General features: G+C 53.3%; 2 protein-coding genes across 5 annotated transcripts; one reads left to right on the forward strand and one right to left on the reverse strand.

The window, feature by feature from the left end:
• The first annotated feature begins 3,357 nt into the window (after window positions 1-3,357).
• On the forward strand, window positions 3,358-5,628 carry FBXL15 (F-box and leucine rich repeat protein 15). Its single transcript, XM_059661230.1, has 4 exons — window positions 3,358-3,671; window positions 3,845-3,998; window positions 4,349-4,854; window positions 5,298-5,628. The coding sequence occupies exons 1-4, from the start codon at window positions 3,631-3,633 to the stop codon at window positions 5,485-5,487; spliced, it is 891 nt and encodes a 296-aa protein (XP_059517213.1). The 5' UTR covers window positions 3,358-3,630; the 3' UTR covers window positions 5,488-5,628.
• Window positions 5,629-5,716: 88 nt separating this feature from the next.
• On the reverse strand, window positions 5,717-13,699 carry CUEDC2 (CUE domain containing 2). 4 transcript variants are annotated; one of them, XM_059661231.1, is made up of 9 exons: window positions 13,543-13,699; window positions 7,604-7,690; window positions 7,107-7,250; window positions 6,950-7,011; window positions 6,737-6,864; window positions 6,475-6,654; window positions 6,275-6,357; window positions 6,130-6,190; window positions 5,717-6,047 (listed from the first exon to the last, which is right to left on the reverse strand). In XM_059661231.1, the coding sequence occupies exons 2-9, from the start codon at window positions 7,675-7,677 to the stop codon at window positions 5,901-5,903; spliced, it is 879 nt and encodes a 292-aa protein (XP_059517214.1). In that variant the 5' UTR covers window positions 7,678-7,690; window positions 13,543-13,699; the 3' UTR covers window positions 5,717-5,900. The 4 variants fall into 4 exon arrangements, with proteins under 4 accessions (XP_059517214.1, XP_059517217.1, XP_059517215.1 ...); XM_059661234.1 differs by having other exon boundaries at window positions 6,275-6,336; window positions 13,543-13,698; XM_059661232.1 differs by having other exon boundaries at window positions 7,604-7,778; window positions 13,543-13,692.
• Between the last annotated feature and the right edge of the window lie 6,632 nt (window positions 13,700-20,331).

Here is a 20,331-nt window from a genome sequence, read left to right on the forward strand (position 1 = left end):
GCTACACGCAGACAGGCACACATACACATTGCTCAGAGACACACCTTCACACAGCCTCACAGTCATAACAACTATGTGTCTCATGGGAAGGCACATGCTTGTTTTACACACAAAGAGATACCCAGATACACACAGAGGGACCCTCATTCTCTAATGCTCACAGATACATAGGCATATCAGATACAGAGACCCACTGGTCACAATTACACACAAATACAGGTGCACACTCACACCCATGCTTAAGCAGGGACACACACCCTCTCTCCCAACCCCCACCCGTCACTGGTCCCCGGCGGGGGAGACTGCACCAGACCCTTCTCCGCCCAGGGGTGACAGATTTTGTCCAGCCCAGGAGGCACCCTCAGGGGGTGAAGGGGCCTCTTGGGGCAATGCAGGGTAGGGACCGGGGTCAGGAGCAGTAACCCTGCGACTCAGGCTCCTGAAACTCAATTGAGGCCCCGCATCTCCCCAGTGCCACCCGGACTCAGTACTCACCGCCGCCGGCTTGGAGCTGGGGCCGAGGAGGGAGAGCAGAGGCCGGGCCCAGCTCGGCTGTGAAAGCAGCGCGGCTCCCGCTGGCTCCCGCTTTCTCCAGGCCCGCCCGCCTCTGCCTCTCAGTCCCTCCTCCTCCCTGCGTGGCTCCGGCAGAGCTAATCTCACCCCCTCCCAACCCCCGCCCTCTCCCAGGGCCCTGAGCCCTGGAGGCTACGTGTCCCCCCCCGCCCCCCCCCCGCCCCCCCGCCCCGCGCGCGCGCGCACACACACACACACACACACACACACACACGTTAGGTCTCGGCTGGACTCTCCCGCCAACCTGAGACCCGCCCCTGACGAGGGGAGGATGTATGGAACCCGTTTATTTTCCTCCACCCTCACGTGCCCCACCCCGATTGTGTCCACGTTCCTCTCGCCACTGCCGCCTGAGCCACACGCAGGACCCAGCTTCACACGCGTGCCCCGCTCCAGACCTCACTCGTGTCCCTAGGAGGTGGCCACTTGACCTGTTACATGCCACACGCGCTCCCGCCCCCACGAGCTCCCGGCCGCGCCATGCGAACGGTTTGCGTGAAGAGAGCGGACCCGCCCCCCTAAATCCCGGAGACCATCAATTTATGGAAGAGAGACTTGGGGTGCACCGCCTCGAACCCTCCGGGGTTCGGGGTCTCAGGCCCAGGAGACGCAACCCTGACCGCGCGCCCAGGATGCAGTAGGAGGTCCATCAGTCAGACTTCAGGAGGCACTTCCTTGATGCCTGAGCTCGGCGCCCATTTAAAGATCAGAGGTTGGAAGGGATGACGCCCGGGACTGCAGGTAGTGGGGTGCAGGCAACCCTGGTGCCCTTGGCCAAGGTAAAAGGGGGCCCATCTATTTTTAAGTAAGCGCCGCTAGAGTTCCTATGGCAACCGCTCTCCCAGAGAAAGCCCGGGCAGGCCGATGGTGACCTCGCAAAGAAGAAGGGGTCTGTTTGGGTGGTCGGGGGCGCGAGAACGTGCGAGGCGGGACGCACGGGGCTCACCGCGGGGAGGGGCGGCGCCGGCTCCGCGTGGTGCTGAAGGGGACAGCGCCAGGTTTGTCGCACTGCGCAGGCGCAGAGGCGCTAACAAAGCGGGGAGGAGGTGGCGGCGCGCGGCCGGGGGAGGTGCGCGCCCACGTGGCTCTATTTTAGCAGAGGTGGATCCTTCCAGCTATATCCTCCCCAAGCCGGCTGAGGAAGGAGTCAGTCCTCTCCCAAGTTGACCCTCTTTGATCCTTCCCCTCTGCTGGCTTCCCTCTTCTCACTGCATTGGGAGATGAAGGCATGTGCAAAGAATTCTGGGAACCCCAGGATGCTTTAGTTCTTTATTCCGCTTCGCTCCACTCTGGACAAGGCGCTTCCTTCCCAGGGCCTCGGTTTCATCTTTAAAATGGAGTGACAGCACAGACCTGCCCACTCTGCAGAGGTGCCAGGAGCCTTGATGAGATCATGGATGGGAGGGTCACCCAGCTGGGGGACAGCTTTCAGCGACACCAGTAGCTCTCGGAGTCCTTCACACCCTCACCACCAATGGGTGGTGGGGAAGGCATTGCTCCAGGGGTTCCCCGGTGCGGACCCTGGAACTAGGACCTGGGACGCCCTGAGAGGGCAGCTTAGAGTCTGAGGCCAGAGCTCAAGGGCGTCACTGCGCTACGGTAGCCCAGACCCAGACTCAGACCCAGACCCACAACGAAACCCCCAACGGAGAAGCACTACTCCTGGCGACTGAGCTGAGCACTCTTCTCAGGACTTTAAACCTCCTAGGGAAGGAAAGGGACCCGGCTGGAGATGTAGTTCTTTATTTTATTTTATTTTATTTCATTTTATTTGTTTCAGAGAGGAAGGGAGAGGGAAAGAGAGATAGAAACATGATGAGAGCGAATCATTGATCAGCTGTCTCCTGCACACCCCACACTGGGGATCGAGCCCTGACCGGGAATCGCACCCTGACCTTTTGGTTCATAGGTCCATGCTCAAACACTGAGCCACGCTGGCTGGGCGAGATGTAGTCCTTTTTTTTTTTTTTTAATATATTTTATTGATTTTTTTTTTTTTTTTACAGAGAGGAATAGAGTTAGAAACATGGATGAGAGAGAAACACTCCCTACTGGGGATGTGCCCGCAACCAAGGTACATGCCCTTGACCAGAATCGAACCTGGGACCCTTCAGTCCGCAGGCTGACGCTCTATCCACTGAGCCAAACCAGTTAGGGCAGAGATGTAGTCCTTCTTAATGCGCCCTGCATCTCTTCCCCCAAGGTGTAAGCCAGTTCCAAATCGTCCAGGAGTGGAAGGGGTTGGATAGCTCTGTACTTCACAATTAACCAGGAATGGGAGGTTTGGGCAAATTTGCTTGATGAAGAAAAATGTAGCTTCACTCATTCAGTTCACTTAACAATTATCGAGCACCTACTACATGCCAGGCATTAAGAGCCTAGATAGTTTCTTCCCATTTTTCAAAGTCCCTAAAAGCAACCAGAGGGCAGAGGGTAAGCCCGTAACTTTGGAATTCCGGCTCTGCCCCTTCTGCGTTTGGCCTTGCTTGCTCCTCCCATCACCACTTCACTCAAAATCATCCACTGGCCCAAGGCAATAAAAGAAGCCAGTCTTGCCCTAACTGGTTTGGCTCAGCGGATAGAGCGTCGGCCTGCGGACTCAAGGGTCCCAGGTTCGATTCCGGTCAAGGGCATGTACCTTGGTTGCGGGCACATCCCCAGTTGGGGGTGTGCAGGAGGCAGCTGATCGATGTTTCTCTCTCATCAATGTTTCTAACTCCCTATCCCTCCTCTCCCTTCCTCTCTGTAAAAAATCAATAAAATATATATTTAAAAAAAAAAAAAAGAAGCCAGTCTCTGCAGCAGGATCACGTTCTTTAGACTCGGGTCTCAAGCCCTATAGCGGAGAAGGCGAGAGCTAATGTTACAGCACCGGTCTGTTCCGCCCTCCGTTTCGGTAGGTCTCGAACGCTTTACGATAGGATCCTCAGTGAGACGGCACTCGATTGAATCGGTCTGTCACTACTGCCCAAGGAGGCGGGTTCGCGGCAGCTGTTCCTAAGCCAAAGCGAGAAGACCTTACTGCGCACGCGCAGTAGACAGCCGAAGGAGCCACCGATGGAGCCGTCCGGAGGGGAGCAAGAGCTGGGAGCCGTCAGGTACCGAGCACCGAAGGGGCCGAGAGAGTGAAGAAGGACCTGGGGGAGGGGAGTTGACCCGGGACCTGGCCTAGGGGCCGCTCTTAGGAGCTAGGGCGCAGGAGCGTAACGGAGACGGACTCGCAGGTAACAGCGGTCCGGGGACGCCGCCGCCAACGCCCTTTTCCCCACAGGCTCTTGGACCTGCCTTGGGAAGACGTGCTGCTCCCACACGTCCTGAGCCGGGTTCCGCTGTGCCAGCTGCTCCGGCTGCAGCGCGTCAGCCGCGCCTTTCGGGCCCTAGTGCAGCTGCACCTGGCGGGGCTGCGCCGCTTCGACGCCGCTCAGGTGAGCCGGGGGTGGGGGTGGGGAGAGGGGGGGACAGAGCTCCGCCCCCATCTGGGCACCGCCCTCGCCTTGTCTCCAGCCCAGTTCCCAGTCCCTCTGTCTACCCTTGCAGACCCCCTTAGCCCTCCAGGGGTGCCCTGGAGGAGAGCTACCTGCGGGAAGTACTCTCAAAGGACGAGTACCGGGTATCAAGTCCGAGGGCGCCTGGGGCGTGGGGTCTCTCCTGGGAGGGCAGGTGGCAAGCCCCAGAGGGCAGGCTGCTGCCAGGAGAGAACTCGTCTGGGGCGAATAGGCAGCGCCAGCCCCATCCCCCGCACCAGCTGAGAGTCGAGGTGCCTCCCTGCCTGCAGGTGGGTCCGCAGATCCCGCGGGCCGCATTGGCCTGGCTGCTGCGGGACGCCGAGAGGCTGCAGGAGCTGGCGCTGGCGCCGTGTCACGAATGGTTGTCGGACGAGGATCTGGTGCCGGTGCTGGCGCGGAATCCGCAGCTGCGGAGTGTGGCGCTGGCCGGCTGCGGGCAGTTGAGCCGCCGCACGCTGGGGGCGCTGGCCGAGGGCTGCCCCCGGCTGCAGCGCCTGTCGCTGGCGCATTGTGACTGGGTAGACGGGCTGGCGCTGCGCGGTCTCGCCGACCGCTGTCCGGCCCTTGAGGAGCTGGACCTCACCGCCTGCCGTCAGCTCAAGGATGAGGCCATCGTGTACCTGGCGCAGAGGCGCGGCGCAGGGCTCCGAAGCCTCTCTCTGGCGGTCAACGCCAATGTGGGGGACGCTGCCGTCCAGGAGTTGGCTCGAAACTGCCCAGAACTCGAGCACCTCGACCTGACCGGCTGCCTCCGCGTTGGAAGCGACGGTGTCAGGTGCCTGGGCCTGGGATCAGTGGGATGGGAGGAGGGCAATTAGCCTCTAGGAGGGATGGGCAGTAATCAAAAGGCAGAACTGGGGTTCCTCTACCACAGCACCCCCATTCCGAACAGGAAAGGCCTCTGGGATTGCCTCGACCAGAGAGCCCACAGTTGAGAAACTTTATTGAACCAGTATTTACACATTGGCAGTTTTCACCTACATAGATTTCTGGCTTTTCTCCAACCAGGGGAGTTGAGGAGCAGTAACCCTTTTAAGAGACAGGAAGTCTCCAGTTCATGGAGGCATTAAGTATATAACCCCGATCCAGGCCCCCTTCCTTGTGTATGGAAGCAAAAAGTATGCCCCGAGATAGTGGGATCCATAGGGGCTTTGCTGGCTTCCCCTACCCTGGGTGTAGCTCTTCGGCGCCCTCAGCCTCACCCCACACCTCCCCTAGGACTTTGGCGGAATACTGCCCTGCGCTGCGCTCGCTCCGAGTGCGGCACTGCCACCATGTGGCCGAGCCCAGCCTGAGCCGCCTGCGGAAGCGCGGCGTGGACATCGACGTGGAACCGCCGCTGCATCAGGCCCTGGTGCTGCTGCAGGACATGGCAGGCTTTGCGCCCTTTGTCAACCTGCAGGTCTGACCCACCCACTGATGAGGCACAGCTGGACTGTGTGTCCGGGCCTGATATGAACTGTAGGAAACGGGACTGTGTGGGCCTCTGGTGAGAGGCCAATGCCCTACCCCACCCTGGAGCTTCAAATAAAGAGCTTTTTACCCCGTCCTGCCTGGCGCTGCCCTGTTGGAGAAAGGGGACAGACAGTCCCCCAGCACCCCAGCTCTGGGGCAGAAATGATCAGAGTGCACTCATCTCCTTGGGGCTACCTTTACTGTGCCCATGGGCAGCTCTGAGAAGTTAACATGGTGGAGAGAGGAGGTAAGAGAAGATGTAGAGAAGGGGTCAGGAGTCAGAGTGGGCCCTGTGTGGTGGTGTGGGGCTTCTGCATCCCTCTGGGATCTGAGCCTAGAAGGCTCTAGCGGAGTCTGGTGAACGCCTCAGTGGAAGCGGTATTTTCTGGCCGGCTTGAGGTTGATGTATGTGGCCTTCATCTCCTCGGCCTCAGGGTTCCGCACATCTTTGAATCGCTCCCCCTTGGTGCTCACTACCTGGTTGTCGATGTATCGGATCAGCTTCTTGGGGGCCTGCCAGGCAATCAGTCAGTGAGTAGCAGAAGCCAGGAGACAGTCTCGCCCGCTCCACACCCCCTGCAGCCCCCGCTCTCACCTCCTTGGGAGCCATGGGCCGGTGAATCTTCTGATCCTCTGCACTATCCACCATCATGTACCTGCCAAAAACTGGCTGGGTGAAGCTCCTGCCACCTGGAAAACCCTTTAAAAGCCCAGCCCAGCCCAGCCCAGTCCAGACTCACTTCTGCAGGATGAAGGACTTCAGCTCATCCTTTTGGGGGCCTCTGAGGCGCCTGGATAGGTCCTGCAGAGGGGAAAGCCTGGTCTAGACCCTAGGTCACCAGTAAGAGAAGTGTATGTAATAGGCCAGGGGTGGGGGCTTAACACTAAGGAGGAATGTAGCTGGGGCTACATGGGTTAGGGAGGGTATGGCAGAGGATACCTGGTTGGGGCCATCCCAGGCTGGAGGCCCCTCCTTCCCCTCTACCAGCATCTGCACAGCTTCTTCCAGGTCCCCCCGAGCTTTGGCCAGCACCCACTGGGCCTGCTCCATCGAACAGGTGGGGAACACCTCCAGGAGTACATCCACCCCTGACAGCAGCTCTTCCTCAGCACTGGCTGCCTACGGGCATAGATGTTGACAAAAGGCAGTACTTCCTCCTTCTCTGCCCCTAACTCCCTCATTGGTACCCTCCTCTACCAACCTCATCTTGAGTATCCCCAGCAGCAGCAGAAGCCCTGGTCTCTTCTTTGAGCTGTTCAGGCCTCTGCAGGGGCTCTGGGGAGATGGGTACGTGACTTTGGACCTCAGAACTCTGTGGTTGCAGGTTCTCTTAAAGAGACAGAGAGCACCAGGTTTGCCAGTGCTTTGGGGATAGGGGTTATAAGTCATACAAGTGCCTGATCCCCAGACTCACCTTTGTTCCTGGCACCACTCAACTGCCCTGAGAGCTTCTGCATCATGTCCCCTATTGTACCCCTGAAAAGACAATGAGGGTGGTAAGAAGGAAGACAACTCTGCCTACCCTCCACAATCAGCTAGCACCCCACCTCTTGGCCCCAGGCAGACCCCACCTTGGGATATGTGCGAAGCCAGGCACATAGGCCTCCATCATCTCAGTGAAAGCCTCCATATCGAAGTTCTCCTCTGATGGACCTGAGGGGCCCAAATCCTCCAGGACCCCGAGCACATAGGAGAAGATGACCTCATCCAAGCCGCTGCAGGAAGGGGACACGTCAACCGTGGGTAAAGCACCGGATACCTCCCGCACTCCCACCTAGCTCAAGGCTCCAGCCCTCGCCTTCACGGGGCCCATGAGCCAGACCTCAAGCCTTGAGGCCAGAGAATATTCCACCCTCCCTCAGAGCTCTGGTTTCCCATTTGTCCAACAAATGGGACAAGGACAGGATAAGAAGTAAAGCCATGCCAGCAAATCATACTCAGCCCTCCCCCACCTCAGGAATAGGGCCAAGTGTTCCCATCCCAGTCTTTCCATTGGCCATGGCCCAGATCCTGCCAGGCAGCTCCAACCCTGGCCCGAGTACGATGCTTCTAGGAGAGCTGCTTCTACCTGAGGTCAGCCTCTGGGAGGTGCGTCTGGACAAAGGCAAGGAGGGCTGCACTGACGATCCTCTCCAGCTCCATTCTCTCTCCTCTTCTGAAGGACACAGATGTAGGTTTATCAGGCCCTCTTCTGCCTGCCCCTACCCACTAGGCTCAGGGGCAGTCAGCTCCTCCCTCCTGTCCTGTGGAAACCATTTGTTAATGTTGCCCATAGCTTCCAGCTCTCCAACCCTCCCCCGCACCCCCAAGCAGAGCCAAGCCCTCTCCCTGCCCATCTCTCCAGCTCCTCCAGCCTGAGACAGGGCAGGGTACTGTGGCAGGGGAAGGTTCCAGAGTGGCAGTGCCCCTCACCCCTCCTGATGACCTCTCTCCATCTCCCCACCCCATGCCCTAGCAGCAGAACCGGTGTCAAGAAGCCAAGGTCTTGGGGTCACATGCCTCCTGGCTTAGGAATCCCATCACTGAGAGGGCCACTTAGCCCCCAAGTCTAACCACAAGGGGCCCATTGTCCAGCCCCCCAAGGAGCAGGCTTAAGAACTGAGCACAGCCCTCCCCCCCAAGAATGGCCACCCACCTTCTGGCACAAAGGGGCTTTTCTGGCTCCAGGGCCCAGATAGAAGGGGTAGTCTTCCATGAATTCTCTTCCCGACCAACCCTTGCCCTTTTAGTAGCTTGGGACTATCTACAAAGGACTTTCCATCTTCCTTTCCAAGGCCTATGGAGCCCTACAAGATCTGGCCTTTGCCTACCTCTCCAACCTTTCCATTTCTTCCTCTCTCCACTCCTGCCCCACTAGCCTCCTTGCTGTTCCTCAAACTTGCCTGGCTTCTTCCTCTCTCCTTTAGATATCCACATAGCTCATTCCCTCACCTCCTCCAGGGCTCTGCTCAAATGTTGCCTCTTCAGAGAGACATTCCCTGACTAACCTACCGAAATAGGTATTCCTCATACTCCTTAGTCCCTTACCCTGCTTTATTTTCTATATAGCTTTTATTACAGCTTAATGTTACTTTATGTTTATTTGCCTATAAACATAAAATAACCTGCCTCATAGAACAGTGATGGCGAACCTATGACACATGTGTCAGAGGTGACACGCGAACTCATTTTTTTTTTGGTTGATTTTTCTTTGTTAAATGGCATTTAAATATATAAAATAAATACCAAAAAATAAGTCTTTGTTTTACTATGGTTGCAAATATCAAAAAATTTCCATATGTGACACGGCACCAGAGTTAAGTTAGGGTTTTTCTTTTTTTAATATATATTTTATTGATTTTTTGCAGAGAGGAAGGGAGAGAGATAGAGAGTCAGAAACATCGCTGAGAGAGAAACATCGATCAGCCGCCTCCCGCAACCCAGGTACATGCCCTTGACCGGAATCGAACCTGGGACCTTTCAGTCCGCAGACCGATGCTCTATCCACTGAGCCAAACCGGTTTCGGCAAGTTAGGGTTTTTCAAAATGCTGACACGCCGAGCACAAAAGGTTCGCCATCACTGTCATAGAATGTACGTTTCAAGAAGAGGGAGGAGGGGAGGACTGTGTCCTATTTGTTGGTATAATCCTAACACCTAGAAAAATGTCTGCACATAGTCGGTGCTCAATAAATACTTATCGACTTATTTCATTCCCACCTACATGTGCATGACTCCCAAGTCTGTAGCTGGGAGTCAGGAACACATAGATGGGAATGAATGGCTCTAGGCACATAGGTCCAAATGTCCGCTCTCCATCCCACTCAGAAGACTCAGGCACCTTAAATTCTACCCACTCTGAACTCACTGCATCCTCCCAATATGTGTACATTCCCTCTCCAAATATGCACCTTCTCCTGTTTCACCAGCTGATACAGCAACTCATTCACTCAGCTGCCAAACCTGAAACTTGGGGCTTATCCTTGATTCCTCCCTCTCAATCCTGCCTGTGTACTCAACCAATACCAAGTCCTGTCCATTCTATTCCCTTATTCGTTTCCATTCTATCCACTTCTCCCCAACTTGTCTGGTTTCTGCTCCGATATCTCAACATTTCTTAGGCTAGGTCATGAGTTACTTTTTCAGGTTTTGCTCTAATTAGGTTGAACCATATGAGCTTGCCAATATTGCCTGTTTTTTTGTCTTGTTTTTTAAATATGTTTTTATTGATTTTAGAGAGAGGAAGGGAGAGGGATAGAGAAATAGAAACATCGACGAGAGAGAAATATCGATTGGCTGCCTCCTGCGCATCCCCTACTGGGGATTGAGCCCGCAACCCAGGCATGTGCCCTGACAGGGAATTGAACCGTGACTTCCTGGTTCATAGGTCAATACTCTAACCATTCAGCAAACCAGCTAGGGCTTGCCTGTTTTTTATTTACAAAATAAAAAGAAAGGCTTAGCCGGTTTGGCATGGCCCAAGGACTGAAGGGTCTTGGGATCGATTCCGGCCAAGGGCATGTACATCGGTTGCAGGCTCAATCCCTGGCCCTGGTTGGTGCATGCAGGAGGCAACCAATCGATGTGTCTCTCTCACATCAATGTTTCTCTTTTTAAAAATCAATGGAAAAATATCCTCAGGTAAGGATTAACCAAAAATAAATAAATAAAAGAAAGGATATGGCCCTTTCAAGTAGCATCAATGTTGGTTTCTGAGGCATCACACTCTCCTGTTTTCCTACCTTTCTGGCCATTTCTTCCCAGAGTCCCCCCTCTGCTGCCCTGTCAATGTGGTAGCTAAGCTCAGGCTCAAAGCTGCTTCTCCTCTCCCCCCACTCCACACCCCCTCTCTCTCTGGAAGATTTCATCTGGGACCACATCTTTATTTTATTTTATTTTTTATTTTGTTAATCCTCACCTGAGTACATTTTTCCATTACTTTTAGAGAGAGTGGAAAGGAGGGGGAGAGACAGAGAGAAACATCGATGTAGAGAGACATCCATTGGTTGCCTCCCTCATGTGCCCTGACCAGGGCCAGGGATCAAACCGCAACTAGTACGTGCCCTTCACTGGAATCGAACCCGGGACCCTTCAGTCCGCAGGCTGATGCTCGATCCACCGAGCCAAACCAGCTAGGGCTGGAACCACATCTTTATGTACCAACTCCATGTCACCAATTCCCAAATGTCCAGTCCTCTAGTCCAGTCTCCCCTTCTGTGACACCCAAGTTTTTTACTCCTCCAAAGCTGTCCTCAGTAAAAGGCATGTCCACACACCAGCTTTTCCTGTCACAAGTATGGGAATTATCCTTGATACATCCAGTCAGTCACCAAGCCCTGACCATAAATCTCTCAACACATCTACTTCTCTGCATCTTTATTCCCACTCTGCTCCATCTCTTACCTGCAAGAGCTTCCTCACACTTCTCCCACAACCAGTTTTCCCCTAACCATCTATTTTCCACAAAAATCACAGTTGTGTGATCTTTACAAAAAAAATGCTTTTACTGCTTGACTTCCCTTCAGATAAGTCGAGATTCTTTTTGTGGCCTTTGATTTAGGGCCTTACCATGCACCACTGGATCACTCTGGCTTTCTTTCAATTTGCCAACACTCAAACTCTTTCATGGCAAGGGCCTTTGCATGAACTGTTTGCCTAGGCAGCCTCCACCTCCACCCCTTCACTTGTCTAATTCCTTCAGGTCTGTTTTAAATTCCTTTTCTCAAAGGATGTTGTCCCTGACCCTCATTGCACACCGTCTTTTCCTCACTTAGCAGCACCTTTCACACTATTTGGACAATGTTGAATGTTTCTTCTAGTTGTTTCATAAGGGCGGGGATTACAAACCTGGCTTATTCATCAATGTACTCTTAGCATCTCCTGTGAAGTAGACACTCAACAAACACTGCCTGCCTGCTTTACAGGTGAAGAAAAGGGAGCTCAGTGGGTTGAGTGATTTGCCCAAAGTCACATGGCTTGACTGTGGCAGCCAAGTGTATATTGTAGGGGATAGGAGGATATCAAGACTTCTCAGTGGGCTGAGACAGGCCTACCATCTATAATCTGTTTCCTGGCCCCCTGAGTGTAACATCGAGTTGCTGTGACAGCACAGGGGTCACTTTGGACAGCAGGACTAAGAAGCCGTAGCCTAATAGGGGGGCATGCCTGTCTCTTGCTCCAGACCTTAGCATGGGCCCTGGGAAGGAGCAGCACTTGTCAGACCAGGCATACCGGATCCCCTCCTGCAGGACCCCCCCCCCTCCGCCCCCAAGAGGTCAGTCCCCTAGAGACCACATCTACCTTCAGTTACATCAAATCATGGCCCCTGTCAGTTGCCTGGCAACCTCACTGGGCCAAAGGCCACAGGTGCTGCATACTGGTAAAAGCCCAATTTCTAGGGAAGAAGCTGTCAGGGATGTGTCTGATGCCTCTAGATTTGTAACCAAGGTCCGAGGGCTAGGGAGTTGTTATTGGGAAACTCCTCACTGTGTGCAAATAAAATGTCTTCTTCTCCGAGCTTTTGCACTAGCTTGTCTCCCAAGGGAACATCCTCCCTCCTGTTCTTGAGCTGCCCAAACTCTACCTAGCCTCCAAAGCTTGCCACTTCCTTCTTTCACCCTTCTCCATCCCCCTGGCCTTCCTCATTTCTTTCCTGCCCAGAGGCTTCTAACATTTCTCCTCCAACGTCCCTGAATTGGGGAAGCTGCAGCCTGGGCAGCCAACCTTCTCCAGAGGAAGAACATGATCTCCGTAAGACTTTCCAAATTCCGGATGTAGCTCACAGAAGCCCATTACTCCTGGGGGCTCTAAATCGAGATTCACTGATTATTGGCAAAAATGAAAGGTGGCTCTTGTCCTGTTATAAGTCCTATTTAAATACCTTTGATAATGGTAATAGTAGCTAGCCCTTACTGTGACTGCTTACAATGTGCTGGGGATTGTTCTATGCACTTTACATGTATTCACTTACCTAACCCTCACAAAAACCCTAAAACATTGATACTAATATTATCATATTATCCCATTTTACCTAAAAGGAAATGGGGAACTGATAGGTTAAGTCACTTGCCCAAGGTCACATAGTGAGTTAATGACAGATTTATACCCAGGCAATATGGCTCCAGAACCCTCACCGTTAACCACTACACTGCACCAAAGCTCATGATGTAAAGGCTCCTCTTTCCTGGGCTGGCCCTCTTGCCTACTCCACCATCTCTGCTCACACCATTCTCCCCATTCATAACATCTTTCCCTCGGCCTCTCATTCTGCAGGGCTCATTTCCTCCCTGCAGCCAGCCCTGATGGCCCCATCCTCACTGCCCCCAGCTGGCCTGAGCGCACCCCCAGAACCAGGCACAGGCCTGGACTCTGCAGATGCTCCATACAGACCCTCTGGGAGAAGGAGGACCTGGGGGAAGGGGTACAGTTCCCTTGTGGTGGGGAGGTGCTCAAGGTGGAGGGAGCACAGGGGCCATGTCGGGGGAGGAGTTCTGGGCGCCCGTGTGGAGTCAGGCCCGTAGCGCTCAGAGGGTCTGGCGTGGAGGCATTCACTGCTTCGCCCAGCCGCTCGCTCTGCAGCCCGGCCCCTGGGGCCCCGGTTCCACGGCGCAAGTTCCAGAGGACCTCGTGGTCCCCTCACCCCCCCAGGCAGGTCTTAAAGGCGCCAAGGGCGCTGATGGCACCAGGCATCCCGGCATCCAAAGTCGGGCGGGAACACACACGGGCGGAGGGGGCAGCACAGGAAGTGGGACGACAATGATGGCCGACCCCTGAAGCAGGAGCTCCCTAAACAAACGAGCGAGGTACCCGCAAGGCTGCAGGCTCGTGGGCGCGAGGGCCTGGGGATGCGGCTGCGGCCCTGGGGGGACACGTGACGAGGAGGCCTGAGCAAGCTGGGAGGGGCCTTGAGACAAGCCACGGCGAGAATCAGAAATGGGGTCCGGGGTACGGTGGGGGGACACACAGGACAGGTACCCGGGCCAGCGTCCTGCGGCTCCCCGGCCCTGGGCCGGGGGCGGGGGGACATCACCTGCTCCGTCGGGCGCCGCCAGCTACCGGTCCCGCGCGGTGCAGCTCTCATCCCGCGGCCCCACCAACGAGATCACAGGCGGGGCCCAGAGCGGTGCGCTCCCGGGGCGCCGCGGCCACCATGTTTGAGAAGGGCAGATGCCCGTGGATGGGCGTGGCTTCTGCTCCCTTTTCATTCGCCTCTGGGCTGGGACGGCCCCCGCCGCAGCCACGTGTGCTGCGGGGAGGGAGGCGTTGAAGTTGGAGGCGTCGCCAGTGGGTGGAGGCGCGGCGTCCGACTGTACCGCCGCCGGGCTCCACGTCTGCCACCAACGACCCCATCCGGTGTCTTCCCATCCGCCTTATTTCTTTGCCACAGTCTCCGCCCTCGAAACCTATAGCTTTCTCCTGCTCCCCTTGTCCCTCCCGTCCTTCCGTAAGGCTCCCGGGCTGGATCTGGTGGCCCCTTTCCCCAGGCCTGGTCTTCTTGCCCAAACCCCAGTGCCTCTTCCCCTTCGTGTCCCGTCCAGGGTCAAGTCCTGTTACCCAATCAACTCTTATGTTCCCCACCATATCTGTTCCCTTAACAGAAATGTCTCCCCAAGGCCGGGGGTGGGTGGGGCTACAGGGCCTGGGTCCTGGATTGGGCGGGGGCGGGGGTGGGAAGAAGGTGTTCTAGGTGAGGATCGACCTGCGCTCAGACCCAGGAGGCCCGCAGGCCATGCTCCCGCCGGTGCCTTCATGCCCATGTGGACGGGGCTTCTCATGTAGGACAGGGCACCTGAACCCGGGACCCAGCACGGCCTCCGCTTCCTCTTTCTGTTCCTGCGGCCTCTGCTTTCGGGTGCTACCCTGCGGGGAAGCTACCCCGTGGGGAGTTTTCCTCTCAAAACCCCCCACAGTGGGTCATTAGGGAAAGAGTTCCCTTTAAGAATGAGCTCACTCATCCCCAATCTGCAGGCATGAGCTCCTGTTCAGGGCTAGTCCCCTTGAACGGTGCTGCGGACCCAGAGACTGTCGCTGCCCTCGGGAGTCTCAGTCCACGGTAGAAAGTCCCACGCTCCCCTCTCCCCTAAGGACTTGAGTCAAAATAGGGGGGAAAGGGGATCACTGCTCCCTCTTCCAGCCCAGTTTCTCACTGCAGCTCCCACCAAGACAGCAAGATGTTGGCTGCTGGAGAGCGGCAGACAGGGCAGGGGGAGGGAGGGAGCACATTTGGCCTTGTGCTCCCATGAAAGCACTGCGCTGCCAGTCTGGCGCTGCTGGGGTTAATGAGGGGTGTGGTAAGTCACTTTGAACTCGGCAGACTGGCCCCAGGGAAGGGGAGGGTGGGTAGCTCCGCAGCCTCAGGCCCGTGCCAGCTCTCTAGACTGACCATTTCTCCCCGTCCCCCATCTGTCATCCACCCCGCTGCACCCCGTCCCATTGCACAATACTGACGATCACTCTCCTCTCCCTGCACCCCCATCACAGGAACTGCCGGTTTTCCTCAGTAGCTGTCCCCAGGTGGGCCCTAAGACTCCTGTAAGCCATCCCTGACACTGCCTTTCCCCTCCCCCATCGCCTGTTCTTGGATGTAACTAGATATCTTCATCAGAGAGACTTCCTGAGCTTTCAGGGAAGGATGATGGGAAAGACCTCTTGGGGTGAACCCCTAAATTCCCAGCTCGAACTGTGGAGAGTGCCAACTCTGTGTAGCAGGGGCCAGGTTCTGGGGTCAGAGGACAGCGGGTGGCCTGCGGAGAGACAGCCACAGACACAAGGACACACACACACACACTGTAAAGTGGGGGCTTGTCCTGCTCAGCATTCCACAGCCGGCCGGACCTTAAGTGTTCATTTTCTCTCAATCTCTCCCTCCCCAAGATGGGAACAGACCCCGCCTGCCCTTTGGGTGCAGTTTAAAGCCACACAGGTTGAAAGGACGTAGAGTGATACCCCCTCTCTCCCCATCCCCTCAAGTGAATTTTGTAGCTGGTATTTGGGTGCTTGGGTCTCCTTAGCTGATTGGGAAAGCTAGAAGCTTATGTCTGAGGAATTAGGCATAAAGGGCAGATTTCCCAGACAGTAAGAGCAGAGAAAGGACCCAGCTGGTTGGTCTCAAAGGCTGGGAGAGACTCGGAGACTGAGGTGAGGAAGGGGACACTGGGGGGGGGGGGAGGAGCAGAAGGGGTGTCCCCATTCTTGCTTGAGGTCAGAAAGGGCTCTCTGGGCATTGTGCCCAGCCCTCCCACACCTTCCTCCTTTCTCAGAAGAGTCTGGGCGGGGGCGGGGGCGGGGGCAGGAGTTGGCTGGGGCAGATGGAGCCCTATTTAAGGAGCTCTCTTTGAGAGCATCACTGCAGATCCAGTCCCTGGAGCGAGAGAGGAGGCTTCATTGGTAAGCGCCACCCCCTTTCTTCCAACTCAAGCAGGGTGAGGGTAGAGTGGCTCCTGAGCCTGCTGGCTTGCCTGTCCCTCTTGAGGGATAGGCTGCAGCTCGGCCTTGTGAGTGGGAATAGTACCCAGCCCTCAGTTAGACTCTCTAGAAAGTGCAAGTGTGTGTCAGGGAAATCTTTCTCCACCAGTCTCCTATCTTTCAGGTACTTCAGATGAGATCTTCGGGGAGCTGGGACTGCTGGGCTGCTATCTTGGGGATCCGCATTTGGAGCTCCCTTCTGGCTCAGGAAGCCACTTAGTCCCTAGAAAGATGCCCTTCTCAGTAGGTAGGTTCTGGCTCTTCTCCCAACCCCTTACCCCTCCAGCTTCACATCTGGTCCCACTAGGAGGAGGAGCACATCTGGGCATGAGATGATGGGACTAACTCGGCAGTGCCCACAGAATTCTTGCCTTGGCCGTTAGTTCCCTCCCCTCATATCTTACATTAATTCCTTTTGAAATTTAAAGAACCTTTGCCCCTTTCCCTAGCAACGGGTCCTATTTTCAGCTCCAAGCTAGACCCTCCCTGGGATAGTAGTTATCTGGAGATCCCACGTTCCTTATCTGACCCATCCTGGGAATGGGGGAAAATTCACAGGCGTGAGCATGGGAGGGCCGCATCCCGGCTGAGAGAACTTTGGCCACCTGGCTCTGAGAACTGAATTCCATAGGCTGTGAGCTCTAGCAAATGCCCTAGGGACTCAGTTCTGGTGCCCGGCTGTGCTACACCACCAATACATGACCCATATCAAGGTCACGGCTCAGGCTCACATCGTCCCAGCCAGGTGCTCCTTAGGCTACTCTTCCGCTCAAAGACGTGAATGACCCTCCAAAACTCCTTACCCTGTCATTAAAGTCTTTCCTAGTGTGGCCTCCACTTAGCTTTGAAGCCTGATCTTCCAGTGAACCCTGCTGCTTCCTGCTTCTGCTGCCATGGTTCCTTCTCAGTGCTTCAAACCCTCCTCCCCATCATCCATCCTAGGCATCCTTTAAAGCCTCTGTCAGGTGCCTCTTTCAAGAAACCTCTCCCAATGGTAATCTGATCTCTTAGAAATCCTCCATACTCCCCTCCATCACGGCTGGATTCATGAGTCCCTTAGTGTCTAGTCCAGTGTTCTGCACACAGTAGCTGTTTAATTAATGTTCCTTAAATTTTTCTGAGTGTGTCTCATCAATGAAGAGGCAGGCAGTGTGGCCTAGAGGTTGAGGCTACAGTCAGATTTCCCAAATGCATTCTCTATGTGTGACCTTGGGTTAGTTGTTAACCCAAGGCTTCATTTTCCTCATTTTAAAATGGGAATAATAATTATATCCACATCAAAGTTTTGTGAAGATTGTGTTAATAGTTTCTATACAGGGCTTTAGCACATGGCCTGCTCCCTTGAGTAGAATGTGAGCTATCCAGTTGAGAGGTGGCCTAAACATTGGTCAGTCGAAATTCATTGAGTGAAGGGCTCCAGGTGAGATGCCAGGGTTGGGTAAGGCTGGGACAAGGCCAGGAGGAGGAGGCCACCAGGATCAGAGTTTGGTGGCCCAAGCCCTGCTGGGATCTAGGACCTCTGGATTCCTACCCACTGTGTGGCCTGGGGTGAGTCATTTCTCTTTGGCCTTGGTTTCCCAGCATAATGTAAATTGAGGGGGTTGGACCCGGATGACCAGCAAGATCCCTGGCAGCCCAGATGTCTTATGATTTCTAAGCATCTAAATGTCAAGTTCAAAGAAAAGATCAAAGAAGGAAGCATCCAGGCTCCCTGAAGGACTCCTTTAGATCACAGGACCAGGAGCAAGCACTGGGGTTTGGAAGTTGGGCCGCTGAACTGAGCTGAGTGGCAGCACCTCCTTCAAAAGCCTCCAATCAGAGGCTAGGGGTAAACTCGTGTGCAGCATATGGGCATTTCCAGAGCATAAGTGGGAGCCTTGGGAGAAATGTGTGTGAGCAATGCAGATCCCTCAGAGACGGGGGAAATTGAGACTCCAAGAGTTTGGGCCCAAGAGGATAGAGAGGGAAGGGGAATCAGGACACATGTTACTTAGTGTGAAACCCAAGATTTACTTGAAACCTGCCTTGTTTCAAAACAAGATTTGAGGAGGCTTACAAGCATAAAGACAATTCTCCAAGATTAAAACAAAATCTGTAATATAGATATGTAGTACATTTTAAATGTGTATCCTTTTGACCCAGAGATTCAATTTACTTTTTACATTTTTATTTTTAGTTAGAGATTATTACAAATTTACAAGAAAGTTGCCAGAATAGTGCAAAGAACTCTTGCTTATCCTTCTACCATATTTACCAACTATTAACCTTTTGCCCTGCTGCTTTCTCTCTCTGTCGTCCTTATTTCAAATCTTGCTACTTGTCCCAATAATGTCCTTCATAACAATTTTCATTCTGGCCTGAGTTCCCAAACAGGATCATTGCGTTGCTTTCATGTTTCTTTAGTCTCCTTTGACCAGAAACAGTTTCTCTGCCTTCCTTTGTCTTTTATGATATTTTTGAACAATAAAGACCAGCGGGGTTGTGTCTCAATTTACGATTATCTGATGTTTCCTCATGATTATGCATTACTGCTGAATTGATGTGGTGTTTTCCAGTTTAACATATCAGAGATCACATGATGTTGACTTGTCTCTGGTAAAGAAAAAAATTTCAAGACACTGCTGTTAAAGATGGTAAGAAAGACTTTATTCAAGAAGGAGTACTGCAATGGAGTTCAAGTGTTTTCCACTGTTTTCCCTACTATACTACTAAGTTGTTACTATTTGCTTTGTAATTAGTAAATACCTTATTGGAACATACTTTGAAACTATATAAATATCCTGTTTCTCATCAAACTTTCACCTATTAGTTTTATTTGTTTGTATTTTTAATTCTCACCTGAGGATATTTTTCCATTGATTTTTAGGGAGAGTGGAAGAGAGAGGGAAAGACAGAGAGAAACATTGATGTGAGAGAAACACATTGATCGGTTGCCTCCTGCACGAGCCCTGACCAGAGCCCGGGCCAGGGAGGAGCCTGCAACCGAAGTATGTGCCCCTGACCGGAATCGAACCCAGGAACCTTTGGTCAGCAGGCCTACGCTCTATCCACTGAGCCAAACCGGCTAGGGCCCACCTATTAGTTTTAGTATCCATGAATGATTCTCATCTGAATCAATTACTGTAATGGCTGGGAACGGTGACTTTCTAATTTCATTATTCCTTCTACTATAAGGAAGAGCTTTCCTTTCATATTTATTTATTTAGATAATATTAGTATAGACTTATGCATTGTTATTTTATTTTATTTTATTTATCTGTTCCTGTGACTATTTGTTTTGATGCTTACATTGTCCCTGATTTGCTAGTGGACGTCCCTTCAAACTGGCTCCTTTGTTCTTTTTTTTTTTTTTTTTAATCCTCACCCAACAATATTTTCCCATCTATTTTTATTTTTTATTTTTATTTTTCCCATTGATTTTTAGAGAAAGTGGAAGGGAGGGAGAGAGACAAAAAGAGAAACATAGATGTGAGAGAGGCACATCAATTGGTTGCCTCTTGCACCCGGCCCTGGGGCTGGGATGAGCCTGCCATCAAGGTACATGCCCTTGACCAGAATTGAACCCGGGACCCTTCAGTCTGCGAGCTGATGCTCTATCCACTGAGCCAAACCAGTTAGGGTTCCTTTGTTCTTTTGACATCTTTTGAGTAGTCCTTTATTTTCTGGCACAATTTGTTCCAGCTCATCGCCTGCCTTCCTTGCCACAGCCTTGGAATGAGCCATTTTCCAAGGGGCTTTGCTCCTTTTAGTGGAGAATGGAATTTAGAATCAGAGTTCTGGGAGCTGGCTGTGCTTGTTGCTACTGGAGTGTCATGGTTCAATGATTCAATTTCTAATTTGAAGACTTTAACACTTGTGTTTGTGATCAAGCTGCACATTCAAGGATATTTGTTTTCTCACTACTACTACCCTTAGAGCTGATGCTCTAACCACTGAATGAACTATCCTCACTACTTCCAAATATGACCACACACCCTCATCTTATTTTGCCTGTATCGCTTCAAAAACCCATCTGCAGTCTCTTTTTAATACAACATCCAGAATCATTTTTTAAAGGTCGATCACATCTTCTTCTGTTCACAACCTTCCCCCCTAAGAATAAAGTCCAAAATCCTCAACATGGCTTCAAGGTGCCATAGGATCTAGTTTCATCTTTAATCTCATCAACTACCACTTTTTCACTCACTCACAGGAAAACATTCCAGCCTCAGGTTTTTGCACCTGCTTCCCCCCCCCCCCCAGGTATTCAAATGGCTTGCAAAGGTCTTTGTCTCCACTCAAGAGTCACTTCTTTAGCCCTAGCCAGTGTGGCTCAGTTGGTTAGGTGTTGTCCATGCACCAAAAGGTTGCTGGT

The sequence above is a fragment of the Myotis daubentonii genome, chromosome 13 (genome assembly GCF_963259705.1).
Source record: "Myotis daubentonii chromosome 13, mMyoDau2.1, whole genome shotgun sequence".
In the NCBI taxonomy this organism is placed as follows: Eukaryota; Metazoa; Chordata; class Mammalia; order Chiroptera; family Vespertilionidae; genus Myotis; species Myotis daubentonii.

Excerpts from the sequence above, each read along its gene's own strand:
- CUEDC2 (XM_059661231.1), bottom strand. The coding sequence starts at position 7,677 with ATGGAGCTGGAGAGGATCGTCAGTGCAGCCCTCCTTGCCTTTGTCCAG. Across the intron at positions 7,251-7,603 it reads CTCCCAGAGGCTGACCTCAG|CGGCTTGGATGAGGTCATCT; the intron begins GTAGAAGCAGCT and ends CCCTTCCTGCAG. Across the intron at positions 6,358-6,474 it reads CCTGGGATGGCCCCAACCAG|ACCAGGCTTTCCCCTCTGCA; the intron begins GTATCCTCTGCC and ends CCTAGGGTCTAG.
- FBXL15 (XM_059661230.1), top strand. The coding sequence starts at position 3,631 with ATGGAGCCGTCCGGAGGGGAGCAAGAGCTGGGAGCCGTCAG. Across the intron at positions 3,999-4,348 it reads GCCGCTTCGACGCCGCTCAG|GTGGGTCCGCAGATCCCGCG; the intron begins GTGAGCCGGGGG and ends CCCTGCCTGCAG. Across the intron at positions 4,855-5,297 it reads GTTGGAAGCGACGGTGTCAG|GACTTTGGCGGAATACTGCC; the intron begins GTGCCTGGGCCT and ends CACCTCCCCTAG.